The sequence below is a fragment of the Microcebus murinus genome, chromosome 8 (genome assembly GCF_040939455.1).
Source record: "Microcebus murinus isolate Inina chromosome 8, M.murinus_Inina_mat1.0, whole genome shotgun sequence".
Lineage (NCBI taxonomy): Eukaryota > Metazoa > Chordata > Mammalia > Primates > Cheirogaleidae > Microcebus > Microcebus murinus.
The window spans coordinates 20,710,083-20,724,333 of record NC_134111.1 but is presented as its reverse complement, the minus strand read 5'-3'; the positions used below and the strand labels follow the sequence as shown (position 1 = coordinate 20,724,333).

The 14,251-nt window shown below is 38.0% G+C and overlaps 1 protein-coding gene across 1 annotated transcript in view; it reads right to left on the bottom strand.

Moving 5' to 3' along the window:
• Positions 1–14,251, bottom strand: part of THSD7B (thrombospondin type 1 domain containing 7B) — an 852,814-nt gene that overhangs the window by 41,246 nt on the left and 797,317 nt on the right. Inside the window, exons 19-21 of the mRNA XM_076005495.1 lie at positions 12,664–12,805; positions 10,473–10,588; positions 8,181–8,298 (exon numbers count right to left, since the gene is read on the bottom strand). Coding sequence (XP_075861610.1) covers positions 8,181–8,298; positions 10,473–10,588; positions 12,664–12,805 — 376 coding nt within the window. The remainder of the gene's footprint in view (positions 1–8,180; positions 8,299–10,472; positions 10,589–12,663; positions 12,806–14,251) is intronic.

Here is a 14,251-nt window from a genome sequence, read left to right as displayed (position 1 = left end):
GGCTTTATTTTATCTAATATCAGCTACCATATAGATTATAATTACAATTATGCACTCATCATTAGGACAAAGACTAAATTAGTCATTGATATTTCTTACATAATTTTATGATTGTGCTATAAAAAGACCCCGTTGTTTCATGACTGACTTTCACAGCCTGATCATAAATTCTTTGGCCTTTCAGTTACCATTCATCAATTTTCCCAAGGGCTGCCTTTAATCTTTGGTGTGAAGATCACCTCATTTTGAAGCCCCTTTTTTGTACGTACACATTTCACTTGAAGCTAGAGATGACAGACCAACAAATCCCCTGATGAGCAGTGATAGAACAAGTGCATTAATGGAAAAATCTTGTTGCCTGGAGAAGGTTTTGTAAGTGATCAGTTCATTAGTGAACATTTTGATATTCTGAGGGATTTTGCTTCCTATGGAGCTCACAAATATGGGGGTTCAGGTGAAGAGTATCAGATGAATATATATCACATAGGTTGCATGAATCAAAAATATAATACATAAAAGCAACTTATAGAATATTTAAAATGTAGTAAGTGCTTGTTAAACGTTTGTTCTATTTTTAAGCGTTTATTTTTTTTAACAAATACTCTTTCATATCAATTCCTAGACCTGGCCCTGGAACAAACTTGAAATACATATATAAAGCATACTACCCGTTCCCTCCTGTATTTTATTGAACTTACTATATTAAATGAATGCAACTATGCAATTCATAATTATTTAGCCAAGTCCAACCCACCAATCCCTTACACTTCAGGCTGGACTCCTTCTGCCCTCAGTGTAATAGTTTAGCTTTCTGCCGTACATATCCTCATGCTTCCCAAAGGAAAGTGGAAGAATTTTCTTGAAACTCTCTGGACTCCTCTTGCTTGGGTTTATCTTTTTAAATGAATGCATAAAATATGGAAATAGGCATCAATTGAGAACCTGAATTCCATGGTGAATATTAACAACATGCTTAATGTGCAATACCAATGAAATGAAGGAACAGAAGTTGACTTTTTCTCTCTTCATGTACTCATCAGTTTATAAAAGAGAGAAAGGCACTCTCCAAAAAATATGTTTCCAATTAAATAATGAAGCAAATCATGATAGGGTAAGTTTGCTATTTGCTAGCAATTCTCCTCTTTGAGCCTTTTCCTATTCTCCCTTGGGGAATATTGGGACCTCATTATAAGCACTAGCGACATTGGGCTTACTATTAAATTAGCAACAATTACTTGCAATGAAAGAAAAAGGATTGCATGGCAAGATATGCAGAAAAAAAATACTGAAGCATACTAGTTGTGAAAAAAAAAAAAAAAAGAAAAAAAGAAAGGCCAATCTTGGTACTAGCATATAGGTTTAAGCACACCAGGATACATTCTCATTGAATTCAGCAGTAGTTAAATTTCACTCTGAAGATTCACTGACAAAATGAATACAGGAAATTTTAAGCAATAAAAAAAAAAAACCCCAAAACTAGCTAAAACTTTGTCAATGTATACACTCAGGAAAAGCAAATCAGTCAAATGCAATGGTTCCTTGTTCTGCACATACTTTCAAATCCAAGTAGCCAGTCGCCATGCCCTTTACAGAGGCATGCTTCAAATAGTGATTCTTCTGTGGCCCTGAGACACAGGCATTGCATTAACTAAAGATTACAGCTTTAATAGCTCTGGTTGATGTAGATATGGCCTAGGCAAACAATGCGTAGTATATATGTATAATAGATAATGGAAAAGGAAATAAAAGAATAATAGCGAGAGCATTGAAGAAGGTATCTATTAACCTGAAACAAACTATTTATTAAATAAAATACCTAAGCAATTTACAGGAACATACTTATAAACTCTAAAGCACTACAGATGCATAAAAGCAATAACCACAGTGTGACTTTGAGCTTTCAGCACGTTTATGAATATTGTTGTCACTGGTTGGCTTTCCATCTGGACGTTATTTCTTTTGAATATGAGTTAAATTTCCAAAGCACATGTGTGATCATTGGCAGGGAATGGACATCCCGAAACCAACATTTACAAGGGTTGGCCAACCTTGTAGGTGTACCCATCTATAAGGGTTTGAGATCAAACCCCATGCAGAATAGGGTACAATGTCACTAAACTAAAGTTAATGGTGGTCTCTCCTGATGTCCAGCTAAATATTAGGTTATTGAATAAAATGTTTTCCCTTTCAAATGTTTCCCCCTATGGATTCATTCTTAAGCTTTTGTTATATGCCACCTAATATTAGTTGCAAACACTAGCAGATGACAAAATAAATGAAAAAGAAGCAAAGGGATACTAACAATAACCTCATTATTAGATGGTCATGTTCAATATATTAACTAATTTTAGTTACATATGTTTCTATGGTTAAGGCAATTTATTGTATGATACCTTTCATTGTTGTAAAAGTAGCCCCATTATGGATGGAAAGGCTAAATTAATTCAACAATTACAATATGGTCTGATATTCAGATGACATAGTGTATTCTTGCTTAACTGTCTTCCTTTCTTTTTCCTACTTTCTTCCCACTCCTTCCTTTGAGAGCACCTCCCACCCACCAGCACCAAATAAATCACTTCGACAAGAACCCTGGTCTTAGGCTGAGATCAAGACACAGTTGTTAATATTCTCATTTAGTATGTGAAAAACTTATGCTCAGAGAATTTAAATAATTTTTGCAGAATGATACAGCTATAATAGAAGGTTTGAAACAAAGATTTGTCTTACTCCAAAAGCACATGCTTTCCAACAGATCTGATGTGGTTCATGTCATAGGTATCAGATGCCATGCTCTAGTTACGAGGCCATTTGAACAAATTTGCAAGTTGCACTTAATACAATACATTTATTATTTGTATTCATACACTTCATACTTTCTTTAGCAAAAAGTATTTGAGATTATGCGCTAACACCTTTCTCCTATGATAACTATATATTTGCTTTTGGGTACTAATCAGAGTAAATTTATGATAGCAGTGGAAAGTCAGATTGCATACAAAATGCTCAATTAATTTTGTGTGGCTCTTGATGCCAGACATCTACTAAAAAGTGATTAAACTATACTTTTACTTCTCTTAACAAATATCACCTGAAATTTTTATTCAAGTTTTATTTTAAGTGCAAAATTTATTTTTAATATATATCCTGGTGGACATGATTTTGAGATCAAGCTTATTTTCCAATGTAACAGAGTGGAGAAAAAATTACAGTCTTGATCTGCAATTAAAGATAGCTCTTCAGCATGTGTTTGGCTTTGTCAGAGATTGGAAGATGCAATGGTGAGTCTTCACTCAGAGTTACAGTTCATGGTTTCTCCTATAGAGGGATTCTATGGCTTCTCTGAAAATTGCTTCAGGCATCCAAATGTCCTTTATTCTAGAGAACATCCAATTTGGGCAAGATAAAAAATTCCATAGGCTTTCCAGAATGAAACAGGATCTAATACCAGCTGGGATCAGCTGGCAGAGGCCAGTTACCCAAGGAAGTAAAAACTATGGTTTTAGACATCACGATAGACCATGATATCACTGGGGCAGGATAGGTCTTTTATGGGCAGAAGATCAAGCACCTTTGGCTTTGTTTGGATATAAAGAACTCCAGACTTTTCAGTGGTAGAGTGTGTATATACATTCTAACTGTTCACTTCCAGTCTCAACAATCACATTTCGGTCTCATCAAAAATAAGCACAACTTTATGGACCACTTTACATACCTATAAACAGCTGCAATACCCACGCTGAGGAACCGCCATGGGACACAAGAAGGTCAGAGAGAGTGATTTTGGCAATCTTGGAGCTGCTCTGCCCATTCTTTTAGAGAAAACCATCAGTCACACATTCCCTAAGATTGGCAGCTATATTCCTATTAGACGAACTAGATGACATGAACATTATTACATTATTGATTGTCAGACAAGAATACATTTAGGAGGCTTAAAATTCGGAGCGACTTCTTAAAGCATTACTATATCTCACTGTCCTTTGTGTTCCAATTTAAGACTCATTCTCTGCTTATTTTTAAATATACCTATAAATTATAAGAATTTTTATAAAGTGGTATAGCACCCAACCCAGGGCCATGTACACAATGGGTGATTACTAAATGCCAGAGGCAAAGAGGCATAGTGGAACAAAGGTGGGCTTTGGAGACACCTGGACTTGTGTTCAACTCTTTCCTCCTCAACTGACAGGTTTTGTGACCTTGGACAGGTAACTTAATTGCCTATCAACACATCTGTGAAATTAAGTCTATACTTCATAATACGAGTGTGAGGAATTACTGACATACTCCTGGCATCAGTAACTGTATCCTTGACCAACAGATATTAAAAAGTAATCACTCTAATATTTCATCATTTTATAGATAAAAAAATGTGCAAGTGAGTTCTGCAAAGGATTGAGTCAACAGTTCAAAGTCCTACAACTTGCCATTAGAAGAGCTGGCTCTGAAACTGAGATCTTCTAGTTTCTTGTCTAGTCTATCTTTTTTTCCCGTTCCACTATCTTGCTTCTTGTTCTCTTGCCACAAGAACTAATGACTTGATACAGTAAATAAGTCTGAATTGTTATAACTGTCAGACTTTGCCCAATCAAGGATACTACACTGATCAAATTTTATGCCGATGCCAAAAATAAAACTTACTAGCTTGCCATTGAAGTCTACAAGAAACAAAAAAAAAGGCTGGAAATCACAAAGCTGTTGTGTTTTGAAGTTAATACAAAATTATTTTTTCATTATGGACTAAAGTTGACAGAAAAATTATATGCCATCTGGGAAACACAAGACGTAGGCTAGATTATATAGTATATAAAATATTTTAAGGCCGTATACATTGAATTAAAAAACAAAAAATAGGAAAAATCATAGTCTGGGATTAATAGCATTCTTAGAGTGTTATCGGTTAAATAATTATGAATAATTCATGATATGCTAAATCTACGGAGTTCTACATTCCACTAAAGTGATGAAAATTCAAGAGACAAAAAAAACATGACTAATCCAAATATTAAGCTCTTCTATTACAGGCTTTGATCTCTGAAATCTAGCTACAAAGATCCCTTAGTGGAAGCTTAGACTCAGTCTCTCTCTCTAAAGTGAAATAAATTGGATTCAAACTGTTCTGACCTTGAAATCTTGAACACAATTAGAAAGTATATACCAAGCATCAGGTGTACATTAAAGAGGCAACCCAGATGCTTGAAAAATAAAGTAAGAGCTCATTTCAAAATTTCCCCTCAGATCAATGGAGTTCTGTGGGTTTGATGGTGAAGTGTGTCTCACCGGGAAGCCTCAGGGACGCCCAACACATCAGGTTTTGCCCGACAACTCAGTAAATTCATAAACAGAGGTAATTGTGTGAACTTTTGTCTTTGATAAAGAAGTCAGCTGAGAGCTGCAGCTGCTGAAGTCTGACTCCCATGTAACTCGCTTCCCCACTTTAATATGATTAAATAAACCCTATCTCTTCTTGTGGTCTCTGCCCCATTGATAGAACCAGTAGGAAGAAAGAAAGCCGCTCATACAAAAGACAGCTGCTGGCACTCTAGCTCGGAAGAAGCAAGCTGCAGATGTTTCCCGAAATGATAGTCTCCCATCTTTTCAGCTCCAGAGTTTGGAGTCTTTTAAGAGACAAGTTCATTCATACCACACATGTCTGCTTTGGATTACCACTGCTCGTTTATTGTTTCAGGTTGTGCAGTATGAGGATGAGGATTAAGACATGATTTAGATACAGAATTGTCTCATTTTAAAAACACTACTATCTACCACAGGGGTGGTAGAGGAGCAAGGAACAGCAGTGCTGTCAAACTGGAGCATGAAGGCTGGAATGGGGGAGAGGTTTGGGGCTGGTGGGGTATAATATTTATACAATATAACTGCTAAGGCTGGGCATGGTGGCACACTCCTGTAATCGTAGCACTCTGGGAGGCCGAGGCGGGTGGATCACTTAAGGTCAGGAGTTCAAAACTAGCCTGAGCAAGAGCGAGACGCTGTCTCTACTAAAAAAATAGAAATAAATTAATTGGGCAACTAAAAATATATATAAACAAAAAAAACAACAACAAAAAACCCCCCAGTATAACTGCTAAGGCTGCCTCAGCAGTCTAGAGGGCAGATGCTTGCAAATTCAAGGGTCGGGTGTCTTACTCCTCTTTGCACTGCTCCATTTATTTTATTTTTAAGATTGAGATTGGACAGAAATAAATACAAGTAGAAAAACACTTGTCTTCATATTTTTTCTGAAGGTGCTAACATAGAGTCTTGAATGGAACATGTGGTCAAAAATGCCCGTGAGATTGACACTAAGCAGCCTAGCAAAGAAAACGCCAGTTACAAGAGTAAGGCCACCACCTTGTTCAATTTAGACATAAATGCCACCTCCTCAGTGGCCTTTACTCTCTTGTCCTTCACTCCCCGTCACGTGGCCAGTTTTAGTTTCATCATAGTACTTGGCATCCATTGTTTTTTGTTTACTTCCTTGTTTATTTGCTTTCTCTCTGTCCTCACCATCCATCTTGCCACTAGAATATTAAGTTTATGAACTAAGGGGCTTTGTTTTCCTGGGATTTACTCTGTTGCACGCACAGCATACTCTCAGTTCCTCGAAGAGTGCCTATAGAAAGCATCCAATGTATATTTGTGAGATATACGAATAAACTGCTACAATTCAGCCTTCCAGAATGGAACCCAAGGAGGGGCTGGAGAAAGATGGCTGAATAGAAACCTCCAGTGTTCATCCCTCCACACAAATACCAAATTCAGCAACTATCCACACAAGGAAGCACCTTCAGAAGAACCAAAACTCAGATGAGCCATCAAAATACCTGGCTTTAACATTATATCAAGGAAAGAGACTCTAAAGAAGGCCAAGAAGACAGTCTTGCATTGCTTATGCCACCCTTCCCACCCTGGCAGCTCCATGCCAGCACTGCAGGTAGAGAGAGAATCCCTGTGCCTGGGAGGGAGAGTGAAGTGATTGTGGGACTTTGCATTGGAACTCAGGATTGCTCTGTCACAAGGAAACACAGCTGTCTGCCATGAGTTTAAGCAGCATTAAGCCCTCACCAGATGCAGCTGCCCAGTCTTGAACCTTCCAGCCACCAGAATTGTGAGTCAAATAAGCCTCTTTTCTTTATAAATTGCTGAATCTCAGGTATTCTTTTATAGCAGCACGAAACAGACTAAGACAGTGTCTAACTATATACCAGTATTTCTCCCTAGGTCCCTACTTCAAATTTCTGACATTAACCTTGTCAGAAATTATAACTCTCTATCAGGACTAGAGTTCTATCCTAATGAGATCTGTGCTTTCCTGCTATGGCCTTGGTGCTTTCTCCATAGACCCATGTTTTGGTTCCTACTCCAGCCTACCTCTGTTTCCATTTTCCTACCTTCTGAGTATTGGTTGCCTTCTGCATGCCCTGCCATTGTGCACTACTTACCCAGTAAGATCCTAGGACCCTGTGATGGTGATCACTATCTGTTCATCAAAGATTCATACTCCCTTTCTTCCATAGTGTAACACTGTTGGTGAGAAGTGACTCTCCACCCAGGATCTACATTTCCTTCCCTGGCATCTTGCATTGAGTTGGGGACATATGACTAAATTTTTTCTAATAGACTATATAGTAGAAGAAAAGCACGCTGCTTCTAACCCTTCCCATAAAAATCCCCACAGAGCCAGGGGATATTACCATCCAGAGAAACTTACTTATGTTAAAGTGGCAGAACTTCTGTCAACCTGTGTTCTTTATTGACTTTTTGAAGCAGAAACTACCCCTCTGTTTACATGGGTGAAAAATAAGCCTTTAGTCTAGTATGTTAAACCACTGCCTGCACAGTAGCCAGCTTCACTTATATAATACATATTTCTTCCCCAAACCACTGAGGCTAACACGTTTTTCAACTGGTTGAATGTATGACTTTTTAAATATACATTTTGCAGCAGGTCCGCAGTTCCTCTGGAATCTGCCGCCATTCTTAGGCCAGTTCCTCAACCTCTGCCTTGCCCTTCCAAACTGACAAGAGGCCAGGTTCTGTTCCCCTGTCCCCCAGGTCATCTTCATGGTGCCTTTGGCTGACCATCATGCCTTATGACCTTAATCAAGCTATGGCACATTGAAAGTAGTTTTTAAAAGACTAAACTATTTAGTGGGAAACACAGGGACCCCAAATACCTCCATGGCCACAGGTCTGTGAACACTCTGTCCAAGCCGTCCATCCCGAGAGCTGACAGTTGACCACACATTCCACCAAGCAGGGGATGCTCATTCTCTGGGGCTTCTCCAAATTACGCTGCAAATGGCAATGAAACATGAGTTCATTGGAGAAATCGTGTCACTATCAAGTCAAATAACTGTCCTTTTATGGGGAAGACTCTCTCCTTTAGTCTGTGATAATAACCTTTTCACATTTTGGTGGGAGAGAAGTATCCTTTCTTATATAAATTGGTGGCAATCATAGAAAATGGTTGTTCTCACCTCACAAAATAAATATTTGTTGGCCCAAATTGCTTTCTGTAAAATCCTAAACTCTAGAATAGACCTGCTATTAGGGTGCTGGGAAAGCAGGAGGGCACATAACACAGAGATCAGTCCTGTTGTTCAGACAGCAGGGGTCCAGAAAGAAACTTCAGTGCTAAATTCAGGCACCTTGGGATTCTGGACGGGCCAAATACACACAGAGGACCAAAACTAAAAGCTAGCGAGGCTGCAAGATAAGTAAAATAGGAATAAAACATTAATAAAATAAATGTCTTATCTGAAGTCCATAAAAAAGACCAAATGTGCTAAAAACACAATCATGGTCTTAACCATGGAACAATTTGGTGATAGCTTATTTTCCTCTTGTTATCTCTGAAACCAGCATCTAGACAAAATGTACAAATTTTCTATTGGTCAGGGTAGAAGATATCTTAGTAAAATAATAAGTCACCTAAGACACACAGAAAAAATAAATACAAATCCCTGCTGTAGGAATCACACACTATTTGTATGCTTACCTGGAAAAACTTTGCCATTAAACACATTAAATATTAGCAATATATACACCAAGCTGAAATTAGTGATTATAACATGATGAATTTCCAAGCGGATAAAACGGAAATTACCACAATGGGATATATTATCCATTGGAGCTCTATGGATATTTTAGTTAGCTTAATAATTTGGAACTTCTTTAAACCAATAGTCTTTAAATATTACTATTTTTTGGGGCATATGTTATTTGGGAAGCAGAGAAACTTATTTTCTATTAATGAATAGTCTATATCTCTCTTTGTATCAAGAGAAAATATTTTTTATATATACTAAATGTCATATTTTCACTTATTTGGAGGTATAGATTGGTGATTGATTTATTTTTTTTTCCTGAAAGGTAGATTAAATGAAATAACATGTCAAAATAAGTCACTGACACTCGGTAGACAGCACTCTGCCCTGTGTTAGACAGTTTCAGAATTTCCCCCAATGGAAATAGAGCTCAGGTTACCTGGTCTCAGTGTTGGTGTCCTGGTTTACGGCTGTACCGCTGGTTTACAGAGCATGTTGCAACAATACCTAATGGAGTTAAGGCAGGATAGGCAAGGAAGGTTGTGCCTTGTTTTAATTTCCACTTATGTACTCCATCTATCTTAGGAGAAATGGCACCAGTCTTTATTTTGCCAGTTTGTTAAAGAAGTTTCTGCAGAAACATGAGTTAACTGGCTCACTATTTCCAATTTATTCCAAAGATTGTTTCAATGATTCTTACAGAGTGATAGCATCTTTACTTCTGTTAAACTACCTTTTTAGTGCTTTTTATTTATACATTGGGAAGGGAATGCCAACTTCTTTAGAACAGGTATGCCTATAGTTATTTTGTCCTAACATCATACAGTGTGTCAAGGAAAAGGAGAAAGAAAAAGAGAGGAGAAAGAAAAAAGAAAGACAAGGAGAGGCAATAAAATTACAAAAATTCAGAACCCACTAATTTGAAACTTGGTATAAAGGCATTTCAACATAGATTGAGAAGAAAAATAACTGTGCTATTTATCTAGCAATCATTTGCTAAGCAAATTAACAGAATTCTCTAATCTCAGTGGCCATGTTCACCTTATATGCAAGGTACAGTGTTTATTACATATGCAAATGAATCACCTTCCCAACACAAAGAGTCGTATCTAAATATTAAAGTCGCCCAATGTCAACAGTTTGACAAACCAAGTACAGTTAAATAAGTTTTTGGAAGTAATAAAAAATGTATACATGAACCCTTTTCCACAGTACAAAATGACCTGTCCTGGTCATTTTGACTAAGTTCAAACTAGTAAGCTATAACTCTACTATATTAGTACCTTTAACTCCAACTGAACCTAAGCTGAGATAAAAGGAAACAACAGTCTGTCATCTCCACCCAACATTGTAAAGGTTGCAGACCAATATTAAGTAAAGCAAAATCATGGATGTGAGATACAAATACAACCACATTACCTGCTCACATTGGTCCATGGCAACCGGCTTGCCGTCACTGCGCACGCAGGTTAGCAGGCGGGTCCTGACGCCTTGACCACAGGTTGCATTTTCACTCAGCTGGCACGTGCTCCACTCTATAGGCATAGGATCACCCACACTGAGTTTCATAATTATGGCCGCGTGAGCAAAATACAACAAACCTTGATTATCTGCATCGGTGGAGGGTACTTCATACATAATCCTAAAACCATTTCCCAGTGGCTTCAGAAAGAATCATACAATTCTTTTATTGCAAAACAAACAAACAAACAAAAAACTAAGTAAACAAGGAAAAGTGAGCTACCTTCCTAAGTTTTCTTGCTGGAGATAAAGAGCCAAATGGTTTGTTAGAAACCATCTCATAGTTGGCTGGGGTAGGAGAGGAAAGATACGAACCAGGATAGTAAAGGAAAACCAGTTTGGAATCAACTATTGGGGATTTTTGAGAGAGAAAACAACCATATGCTAGTTGCTATGCTCTAAAGGTTTCTGCGCCCCCCCGCCCCCAGATTCATATATTAAAATCCTAACCCTCGAGGTGATGGAGTTGGAAGGGGAGGGTTTGGGAGGTGATTTGATCATGAGGGTAGAGTCCTTATGCATGTGATCAGTCCCTTTTATAAGAGCCCCAAGGCAGCCTGCTTGTCCCTTCCGTCCTGTGAGGACGCGGCAAGAAGGTGCCATCTATGAGGAATGGGCCCTGGCCAGACGCTGAATCTACCAGCCTTCACAACTGTGAGAAATAAATTTCTATTGTTTGTAAGCTACCAAGTCTATGGTAATTTGTTATAGTAACCTCAACAGACTAAGACACCAGTCTTTGATGAAAACTTGAAAATGTTTTCAAGTATAAATCCATCCATCTAAACCATTTGGCACTTTGTTACAGTGCAGCCAAGAGAGATGTCCCATAAAGGAAAGAGAGAGAGAGACATACAGAACTGTATGAAGCACTCCAGGAACTCTAATTTTTTTTCAAATCAGGCAATCATGAGAGAAGATTTTATAGATTTGGCCAGTCGCACTACAAACTAGACAGTGGAGAGATAGAATAAATTATCCCATAATTAATTTGATTCTTAAACTCTGATTGTTGGCATGGGTAGAAAGGAAAATCCTTGATCATATACAATATGAACCCCTTTAAGGGTATTTTTTTATATTTGGTAAATGATCTAAGAGTTTAACAGGAATAGCAAACCCTGTGTAGTAAAATAAGTCTTTTAAAGGTATGCTCTGCCAATAAAGAAAATTTCATTGTATTCCTTAAAACTTGCTATGAAAACCAAATATTGTTTTATTTTATCTAAAGAAAAAGAACAAATACACAAGGTCATCTTTCACCATAAAGACAATCGGACAGCCCCAAAGAAGTCACACAGGGTTTTCTACGTGAGGAATCTCAGCGGTGCCAGCGTGGCCACCGTGGTGAATTTTTTTCAGAGAAGCTGGGTGCTTTGCCCCTGCAGGTGTGTGGTCGCTTGGTTGTCAGTATTGAATTCAATGCTGTGACTTATCATGGTTCCACATTTTGTGGCATTTTCTGTATATCTGTTGCTGCAGGCAATGGCAAGTAGCAGATCTTTGCAACTGATTTTAGAAGCTTAGGACTGTGGTGCCTAGGAAAAACTTCAGCAGTCAGTAACTGCTGAATTAACGAGGCTGATGTGATTCCCAGTTCCTTGAAAACATCCCTGACAAGGCCAGGCCTGCCATTCATCCTTACTGAGACCTACAGAGAAAGTACATCACAAGTTTGACTTTCTGAAATAATAAAAGCTGTGAAAGAGAAAAACCCTGTGACAGTATCATTACATTAGTCTCTCAATGATAAACTGTCATTTGCTACTTGCTTTTGTTTGTTTGTTTCAGTTTAGCACGCCTTAATTCACCATAACTCTGAAACATTGCCCAAGCACCGCTTAGTGCAAAGATTTTTGTACTAAGATCTTGTACTCAGATTTTGTACTTTTGGTCTTGCTAAATCTACACGCCAAGAGTGTATATTTCATTCTGGAACCAGATACTGGAAATATCAAGTCCTCAGCCTTTTTGCATCACACTCACATTCTACTCTCCGACCTTTATCCCAAGAATGAAAACACACACAAATATTCCCTCGTTAGTCAATATTCAGGGCAAACCACAAGATCATAGATTTCGACAGTACCTGTTAGATTGTACTGGAACTGGAAGCAATTTTCATTAAGGAGGCAGGGCCGCACCTGCGAGTCTTCAGCACATGTCCTTGAGCTCAGCGAGGGTCTCAGCAGATGACGAGTTCTTCTCTGCATTGTGTGGGGGTCGCATGCCTATGAAAATCAAAGGGCATGCACAGTTAGCCTCCTGGTTGGTTGATAAATTATTCATGATTAATTGTATACACGTAGGTACATATATAACAACTACGGGGAAGAGACCGTTGAGAGTGTTAAACATAATACTTAGAAAATAAAATCAGTCTATGATTTGTTGTAAATTGTTTTTTTCACTTGATAACTCTTTCTTTTTCCATGTTGTCTTGAAGGCTACATTTCTCCCTCTCATGTATAATTAAGCACATGGAGACTATTTTCATCATTTAAATGCACACTGAACTCTCTAATAATCTGCTATAAAGTAAGAGATCCATACATTTTGAGTAGTTACAAAAGACACTTTCCCTGTGACCTCAGATAGTCTAGTCCAACAGAAATAATCACACAGAACACTTTAATGAGAAAATCATTTTTAAAACCTTAGAGCAACCAGGTATACAGAGGGAATTACGAAATCAATATTGCCTGTATACCAATATAAGAACTTTCTTCTTATTCGGGTGCTCCTTTGACCCTCAGGGCATGCTGTTGCCTTTAAGCAAAATTAATGTAAAAATGTGAACTCCAAAGATCCACTGCAAAAGTCACGATACTGATGGGTCCACAAGTTCTCTAATAGCCTCAGCTCACACAATGCTGTTGAGCCAGGTATACCTGCCTGCCAGATCTCATCCAGCTGGTCTACCCACAGTGGGCCTTTGAGCTCCTCCCACGGGAACAAACTGCTTTCCAAACCCTGTCCTTCACCCCCTTCAGAACACTAATCAAGGCTAACTTCTTTCACAGTCTTTTCTCTAGTAATGCCAGTTTCTTCTCTTCTCTTTTGAGCTATTTTCCACGCATGCTCAGGAAGTTCTCTATAGATTTGCTTCTAAACATATTTATATACATATATGCATATACATGTATATGTGTGTGTACATACACACACACACACACACACATGCTGTGCCTGTCCTTACACTGTCATTCTTTGTTTCTTCATTTCCCTGCCTCTTACTTTACAAACTCATTGAGGACATGTTGGATCATGGCCTCTACTTCTCATGTCACTCCTTGAAAATCTTGATATAAATTATACATGGGGTATTTTCAACAAATACCATTACACATGTCCACCATATGCAATTCCAGAACCCCCAAATCTAAAGAGGCCCATAGATTCTTAAGCCACAAGAGAAATAAAAGCCTCTGGATTAAGACCAACAAGTCATCATTTTTTATTTCCTTTATGCTTTCAGATATTGTAGTAAGAACACAACCCATAATGCCGAATCTTGGCTATGAATCAAAATGACAATGTTGGATTGCACTGAAATATGCGAAAAAGAAGACCACAGATTTTTCTTCTAATTTTAAAAGTTTGGACCACTGAAACACATTTACTATTCATGTGACTCCGTATTTTGGATAATCTGCCAATACTTGTAATTTTAATTT